Source organism: Guyanagaster necrorhizus, assembly GCF_019112545.1.
Source record: "Guyanagaster necrorhizus MCA 3950 unplaced genomic scaffold BT62scaffold_2, whole genome shotgun sequence".
Classification (NCBI taxonomy): domain Eukaryota; kingdom Fungi; phylum Basidiomycota; class Agaricomycetes; order Agaricales; family Physalacriaceae; genus Guyanagaster; species Guyanagaster necrorhizus.
Window position 1 is genome coordinate 176365 of NW_025064881.1, and position 9037 is coordinate 185401.

Below are 9037 nucleotides of genomic sequence, written 5' to 3' on the forward strand. Positions count from 1 at the left end.
TCACAGTATTAGTTCAATGTTGAACTTAGACTTATATACCAGTAGCAGTGATAGTTGGATTCCTAAATGATTTTTATTGTAAATAAAAATAGCCCACTCAGTAGCCACATATTAAATGATGTCCACATGCTCAACTCTGTCAGCAGCAGTATACCTTTATCCTATGGACAACACCAGCCAGATGTCATCCATCCATAAAGTGGCTGCCTCTTCCTGGTACAGCTGTAAAAACTCACTCTGGCACTTCTCCTGTGCTCTCCTTGCCAATTCTTCTTCTATTGGATGTTGCATGAACATACTGCCTCACTCAGAGAGAGGGTCCTCTTTCCCCTCATTGTTAGGCCCTTCCTCATCCTCATTGTCCATCTCACCCTCATCCCCTTTAAGAAGGAAACTGTTGCATAGGTTGTAGATGTCCAGATTGGCCTGACTGTTGCTGCTGCTGGGTGCTGGATCCAGCATTGCTAGATCTAGGATGAGGAGAAGACTCTTCTCTTCTTCACTGCTGCTTCTCAGCATCATGTCTTGCTGCTTCTACCACCACTGCTCTGCAATATCAGCAGAAGTTTTGATAAAAGTGGAGTCAGAGGAAGAACATTGTGATATGCCTGTCTAGGACTTGCTTGAGGTCTTCAGTGGGGTCAATATGCTCATCATCACCTCTGAGGTCTCCACCCTGACTTTATAAGTCTTCTTCTCAGGCTGGAATATCATTGGTATCAGTGATTGAGTCAGTCCTATAAGATAATAGGCAGTCATCATCAAGATCAAGTGATGCTCATTGATAGACATCATCTACATGAATGATACCTTTGGGGGGTACTGCCCATGGGTTAGGCTCTGAGGCAGCAGGAATGCTGGGTTTCTGGAATGGAGTGTCAGGAGAGTTAATGAGAGTCCTGTCAATAGTGGAGGTACTAAGGCTCTCTGAGCCCCTTCACCAATCCACCATGTCTTGTGCTCAGAGATACTGTCCGAAGAGGGTGTCCTCTCTAGCTGTCTCATACTTGATTTGCATCTGCTCCTGGACATACTCAGCAAGAGAATCAGTGTGTCAAACTTCATTCTCTGGAGGGAGAACCAGATCAATGGGATTAGCTAGTTGTGATACTTCTGGTGGCATTTATATGCTGTCTGTTCTGCTTAGAGTACAGCTGCTCTAGTGGCACTCCATTCAGTCAAATGCTGCTGCTGCTGCTGCTCACCAGTATCTTTCTTCATCACTATCATCAGCAAAGAATACATTGTCAGTCCTGATGATGCCTGTCCTTCCTCTCTCACTGTTGGTACTCTGATTTCTGATGTATAGCTCAGTGGGAAAACTCTCTCTGCTTCCTGTCAGTGTTGCAAATAGAGAGTCATGGCCATTATTGGAAGAGGTACTCCTACTCCTTCAAGCCACTCTAGTGGCATCAAGAGAGTCTCTGGCATGACATCCAACACCAGACTCAGAGGGTGCAGTTGAGAGGGTTGCTTTCATTATATGGATGTGGCTGAAGATGTCTGTGCACTCTATATGCAGGATGGGCATGTCAGGTCACAGTCTTTGAAATCCTGTAGCCTAAGGGTTGCTATCATCTCTGATGATTGCCATCAAGGGTTGGAGTGGGTATCAGTGCTGTATTTCTTCCTCAGGACATTGCATAGATGCATCCTCAGGGTCAGTTTTGGGTATGGTTCCTTCTGTGAGCTGGAAGGACTGTTGAACAGAGAGAGAGATGTCATGAAGGAGGAGGTCAGAAGTGACATTTCATAGGATACATCAGATATGCTGAAATTCTTAATAATGTCTAATTGCTCAGGCAGTGATTAATTGGCATCTACAGCACAGCTATATGATCACTAATAATCCTAATAGAGTTCCAATAATAGAAGTGAGGAGTTTGAAGAACTCATGAGTGAAATTCAGATCTGATGGGTTGATTGCAGAGGGCATTCAGTTTTTCAGCATGGTTGAGCTTGAAAAAGAGAAGCTAAAAGCTTCAAGCTAATTGTTAAGCCCAAATGACACATAACCTAAACATGTGATAAACTGACACTGTCTCACACTTCAGACAATGATGTCAGAGTTCACTTGATATGTTATGTGGCTTTGCATTGCAAGGCCTTTAGATCAGCTTGAGATAAAATAGTGAAGAAATAAACTTTAGCTCAAAGCTGAGGATACTACAGCAAGAGCTACACTACTTATATACCAGTCATTGTCCATCTAAAGATACAACTGTCTAATTGTGCATTCTGGTATTATGGAGTGTTTTGTCCAGTGTCATTAAGCTACTTACAAAAGAGTATTGTCTGTTATTGAGCAGTTATCATCATGTCAAAAAACAATGACTGACTGGGCATGTTGTAATGACTAAGCCTGGTCCTATGGTTCTAAGCACTAATTAAGTGCTATGACTAAGCAAAGATAAGGGTCAATTTCTTGAAATAAAGGATAAAATGTGGAAAAATCATAACATTTTTTGGATGATAGTATATTAGGGTTCTCATTTGTATGCTGTTCAATTTTTGTATAAGATACCAGTTTTCATAAAAGAGTTGGTTGGATAAAGAGCAGTGCATCTTTCTTTTGATTTGCAAAATGTGCCACAATATCAGCATGTCAATGGGAAGAATGGTTATCAACATGTTTTAATACTACAAGCCAGTCTTCTGTTGTGAGGTGTGAGTGGGAGATCTGCTTTGGAGGCTGAGCTAATAATGTGTACATTGGGACTTTCTCCTTTATTTTATATGCTCATATGAATTTCCAGATTTAGCACATAGTTTTTATATTGGTTCAGAAGGCATGTTTATAGAGATATAGGCTGTGCTGCTTTACAATAATTTTTTTTGTGTTTATTATAGTCTATACAAACAAATTATGTTCTTTATTATTCTAATATATGCATAATGTCTTATCAGCTTACTACAATTTTGGATCTGACAATGCATATTCCTAACTAAAACTATATGCATTATGTGATATGCATTTCTAGCCTATTTCCCTGCTTCCTGACTGCATTCCAGCCCAATTTATATGCAAAGTCAGAATTATGCATTTTGATATTATGCATTGTGAGATAGTCAACTGTATATTTATTCTCTTGACTATTTTCTTTTTAAATAGTCTCTTTTCTGATTCTATATTTAAGTGGCCTAATGTTTTGTGCCACTTTTGCCATGATTGGACTGATTTTGTAGCATGGATCTGGGTTATTTCTGGAACAATGATGTCAAGGCTGTACAGCTTTGATGTTAAGCCCAAATTTCATGTGACCAATAACATGTGATAAACTGACACAACCTTGCACTTTGGGTTAGAATGTCAGAGTCCACTTGATGTGTTGATGGTGCTGTGTTGTCAAGGCATTGCAAGTCACTCGAGATAAGATGGTGAAAGAATAAACTTTAGCTTGAAGCTAGAATTACTACAGCAAGAGCTATCCTACTTATATACTAATTGTCATTCATGCTAAATATATAACTACCTAATTGTTTATTCTGAAGCTGTAGAGCACATTGTCCAGTGTCACTAAGCTATCTACAAAAGAGTATTATCTGCTGTTAAGCTGTTACTGCTGTTACTGCTGTGCAATAACAAAAGAGGTGTTCTGCCATTGTGCTGCTGTGAGGCTTCACAGCAGCATAGTAGAATTAGGATGGTGCTGCTGACTAAGCCTTCTCATGATTCTAAGCATTAGCTTAAGCACTCTGACTAAGTAGAAATAGAGGTCATTCTGGATAAATCAAGTAAAAAGAAAAGAAAATAGGAAAAATCATAACATTTGATATTTCATCTCTATAGCTGATTGTCTTGCCATGTGGTGAGATAATATTCATCCTGAACTCTTTGAATTTAGTTCAAATCCAGCATCTGTGATGCACTCTAGTGACATAAGATTGAATGGTGCATCAGGACAGTGAATACACTTTCTTAGTGTGACTGGAGTGATTGTTTCTCCTTCAACCATTTTAATCTTGACAGTTCCTCTTTCCAAGCCTTTGAATTTGCCTACACCAATGACTTCATGTCCTGGAGTCTCAACATCATCAGAAAAATAGTCTATTTTTGACTATATATCTAATAGTGCCAGAGTCTCCTAGCCATGATACTCCTGAGAGTGAGGTAAGTGCAATGTCTATTGCATAAAATGCATAGTCATCTTCTTCTGAGTCTGATTTGGCAATATATGCCTGAGTCTGGCCCCTTCTCTTTCCTTTCTATGACTTTCCAGAATTTTTCTTCTCATTTGAGTAATTTGTTCTAATGTGACTAGTTTTCCCACATTCATAATATGTGACTTTTGGGTTGGACTTCTTGCCATATGCTGCAAGTATCATAGTCTGATCAGAAGTCTTTTCTTTTAATCAGATGTCTTTCTGAAGAATTTAGAAAATCAACTTGTAAGAATCTTTCAAGTTAGTAGTATCCACTGATGAGATGAATGAATTCTATGATTCTAGGAGTGATATAAGCAGTGTAATAGAGAAGTCCTCCTCCTCAACTTTCTGCTTAAAGGATGCCAGCTCCTCCTGATAGGACCTTATAGTCCTAATATGCTCCTCTATATTTCCTCCTTCACACTAAGCTCTGAAGAATTTTCTTCTGACAAGGACAATTCCTATGAGTCCTCTGGACTCATACATATCTTTTAGAGCTTTTCAGGCTTCTGCCAAAGTCTTCAAACCAGCAATATATACCAGTGGGCCATCCAAAATCCATAATCTTATTATCAAAAGAGTCTTTCTATTGCTCTTCTTCCAATCTGCCACCAGTGCTGTATCTGCTGAGGCTGGAGTGCTTTCATCTGCATAATCAATTAGTCTTAAATCAGTTAGAATATTGATCATCTTGATTTTTCACATTGGGTAATTTTCCAGACCCTTAAGAGAGTCAATTCTATACATAGACTGATTATCCATGTAGTTCTGCATGTGTACATAAAGTACAAAAGAGTGTGAAGTGAGTAGTGATGTAAGTTCAGTTATAGCTAAAGCCCATAACCTGTTGTAGGTATAGAGTAGAGTACAGAGGATTAGATTAGCCTCTCAAGAGAAAGACATTTTACTTAAATACATTTTGTACTACTTTGAGATCTTTCTATGAAATACTAAATAAGTATGGATCATGATCCAAGTCAGCTGCCACTGATTGTTATAGCATCTTTGAGTACATTCTCATACTCACTTGGGATTGCTATCCCAACACATCTAATGTAAGATGAACAATATAATCAGAACTAAGAAGTGAGTAAAGTATGTGAGGTATATGAGCTAAGTAACACATACCTCAGTCAGCATAGTATGGATGAAATGACTGATATTACAAAAGTAACTATACAGTATATATACTGTCAGTATGAACTTTAGGAGTATAGAAAAACAAAAGAGTCCATAACAGATGGCATACAATATAGTCAAGATTGCATTAGATATTACATGTCTTGTTCAACACTCCCTCAGATACAGGCAGTCAATCAGTGAGGTTCAAGTCACTGAGATAGTGATAATGATGGTCATAGTGAAGTGGTTTTATGAAAAGGTCTATGGCATTGACCTTTCCTCAAATAAAATCCACCTTGATCTTGCCACCATACATAAGTTTACAAAGATAATATTTGTGGATGTCAATGTGCTCGACTTTATAGTGGTTGCATGTTATATTCATCAGTGATACCACACTATGGTTGTCACATTTAAGTATCTCTGGCTTATCTTGTTCCAATCCAACCTCCTTTAACTGAGAAAACATCCACTTCAGCTGTTGGGCAGCTCAAGCAAGTGAGACAAACTCAGCTTCAATAGTAGAAAGGGCAATGGTAGCTTGACATTTAGAACTCCATGCCACAGGACCACCAGATATCATGAATACATATCCTGAGGTAGATCTCAGAGTATCCTTGCATCCTCTGTAGTCAGCATCAATAAATCCCATCAGTTTGAGAGGTGCATTTCATGAGTAAGTGATGCCATAGTCAATAGTGGACTTGATATATCCAATAACATGCATAAGAGAGTTTCAGTGCACTAATCCAGGGTTATTTTGAAATCATGAGAGTACACTGACTGAGTACACAAGGTCTGGCCACATTGCCAGTTGCTCTCACATCACAGATTCAAAGACTTAGTGATATAGTTTTTCTTCCATTTCTTCTTCCTCTTTAAGAGAGGATGATGCCATCATCAAGTCCAGTATGATTCCCACAGGCATTAGCATCAATCAAGGGGGTATGTTTTTGTTGCAGGCAGGTTACTTTTATGCAGTGGATAATAGGCCAGACTGAGTATGACGGTCAATTGCTTAAAGGCAATTTGACCATCGACTCAGGACAAAACTGTCTATGCTTATATAAGGTTGACATCAGGTACTTGTGTCATCCTGCAACACTCCCCCTCGACACAATACTTCTCAGAGTTCAAGATCCAACAGCCTGATCATGTGAGTCATCTTCTCCTTCTCTAAGGCCTTTGTGAAGATGTCAGCAGGTATGTCTTCTGTGTGAAGATGTTCAATATGTATGTGCCTCCGCTCAACCTCGTCTCGTAACCAGTAGAAGCAGAGGTCAAGATGTTTGACACGACTGTGATGATCAGGATTGCGAGCAACAGAGAGAGCAGACTGGTTGTCAATCAGCAGTGGTGATGGTGACAAATGATGGAAGCCAAATTCTGTGAACAGGTTTCACAGCCACAGAATTTCCTGTCCAGCAGAGACGGCAGCCACATATTCGGCCTCTGTGGTCGATAAGGTTACTATAGATTGTAGCCGACTCATTCAGCTGACTGCACCTGTGCTCATCTTGACAACATATCCTGAGGTCAAGTGCCCATTGTCTGGATTTCCACCATAATCTGCATCTGTGTATGTTTTGAACAGGTCTGGGTTTGTAGCATCAGGTGAATATGTCAATTTTAGGTCGATTGTTCTCTTTATGTATCTGAGGAGGTGTTTCAGGGCCTCCCAATGCCTCAATCCAGGGTTTTTGCTGAAACATGATAGGATGCTGACTGCAAAAGCTATGTCAGGACAAGTGGCAATGGCCAGATATGCTACAGAGCCAAGGATTTGGAGATATGAGATGTGCCGCATGGTTTCCCATTCCTCTGGAGTAGCAGGAGACATTGAGCTGGATAGCTTAGTGTGTGGATTGAGAGGAGTACTGACACTGTTACAGTCAGACATTCCAGTACGTTCTAGGATTTTTTGGATGTACTGTGGTTGAGAGAGTGTGAGTGTTTGGTTTAAATGGTCTCTGTGTATTTCGACACCAAGGAGGAATGAAGTTGGACCTAGATCGCGAAGTTTGAAGTGCTTCTTGAGATCATCGACAACATGTCGTGCAGACTCCATGGACTTTGCAGCAATTGTTACATCATCGACAAACACTGGAACAATAATCCGAGCATCATCTCTCTTGTACACCCATACACTGTGTTCACAGCGTACTCTGTCAAAGCCCATCTTGGTCATAGTGCTGTGGAGCTTTTTGTGCCATTCATATCCAGCCTGCTTCAGTCCATAGATGGACTTGAAGAGACGAAGCACCCAGCTCTTGTCCTTTGTCTCGAATCCCTCTGGTTATTGAAGGTATACCTCCTCTTTTAGATCACCATTCAGAAACGCTGATGAGATGTCCACACTCCAGAGCTCTAGGTCCTCAAGTGCAGCAAGAGCAAGGACTGTTTGGATGGCTGCCCATTTTGGAGTAGGAGAGAAGGTTTCAGTGTAGTCAAAACCTGGCCACTGTAAGTACCCTTTTGCGACATAGCGTGCCTTGTAGCATTCAATAGATCCATCAGGGTTATGCTTCACTTTGAAGACCCATTTTCCACCTATAGCCTTTCACCCTGGAGGGAGCTTCACAAGCTCAAAGGTGCCACTCTCCTGCAGTGCATTCAATTCCTGCTGAGCTGCCTCATACTATTTTTCACTTTCCTCTCCTGGCCAAGTCATCGCCTCTGCAAGTGTCTTTGGTTCATTGTTGGGTACAGATGCTTGGTTTGCCATCTCTACTGCTGTCTGAAATACAAGCTCAAGAGCTTCTGTATATGTGATATAGTCATCATCATGCAATACAAAGGTCATTCCTGCGACAACATCTGTCTCAGTAAGCTCTGGCTCAGCAGTGGTTTCATCAATGGGATCAGAAAGGGGTTCATCTGAGTCTGGTGAGTTCATCACATTAGTGCCAAAATGTTTACAGCGAAAACCACATCCAGTGTTTGGAGATGGGATTATAAGACCTTTAGAGTCGTATTGTGGCTCGAAGCATGCCCAAGGACGTAAAAGTGGTGAAGAGGGTGTAGGAGATGTCAGAAGACTTGATAGTAGAGTAAGAGGTGATTCTGGAGGTGTTTGCATATTTGATAGAATGGACGGAGCTGGCAAGGATGGTGATGATGATGATGATGGGAGTTGCTCAGATGGCAGAGATGGCTTATCAGTAGGTATGTTTTCTCCCCCTTGATGAGGCATCTCCACATCAGGTATAGCAGTATCTGTGCTGTTATGTCTGTTTGTGAGAGATGTATCGTCACTAAGAGGATTTATAATATTTTTGTGATTTCCAGGAAATACATGCTCATTGAATACAGCATGGCTGGAGGTGATGAACCGCTATGTAGATGGGTTCCAGAATAGCCAGCCTTTTACTCCCTCTGGATATCCAACAAAGATACATTTTTTTTGGGTGTGTGACTCTAATGCTTGATGTCCCTTTTTTCATACTAGCACATACGCAAGACATCCAAACACGTGAAAGTGGGATATATCTGGTTTTCAGTGATTTGGGTCCCATTCTGTGAAGGGTGTGGTGTTTGGAAGAGGATCTGTGGGGATGCGATTTTGGACATGAATGAATACTTGGAGAGCGAGGTTCCAAAATGATGGTGGGAGATGTGACTCATTTAGCATGGCAGTGATGGCCTCTGCAATTGTGTGGTTGGCTCATTCTGCTGTGCCATTCTGGTATGGTTCATCAGGTTCAGTATGTCATCTTTTGATTCCATGCTCAGCACAGAAGTCGACAAACTCCTTTCCCATATATTCACC

At 40.7% G+C, this 9037-nt stretch overlaps 1 protein-coding gene across 1 annotated transcript; it reads right to left on the reverse strand.

The window, feature by feature from the left end:
- Positions 1–303: 303 nt before the first annotated feature.
- BT62DRAFT_915582 (uncharacterized protein) lies at positions 304–1065 on the reverse strand (the record flags this gene model as incomplete). Its single annotated transcript, XM_043183950.1, has 4 exons — positions 304–534; positions 661–737; positions 811–865; positions 919–1065. The coding sequence occupies 4 exons, from the start codon at positions 1063–1065 to the stop codon at positions 304–306; spliced, it is 510 nt and encodes a 169-aa protein (XP_043045232.1).
- Between the last annotated feature and the right edge of the window lie 7972 nt (positions 1066–9037).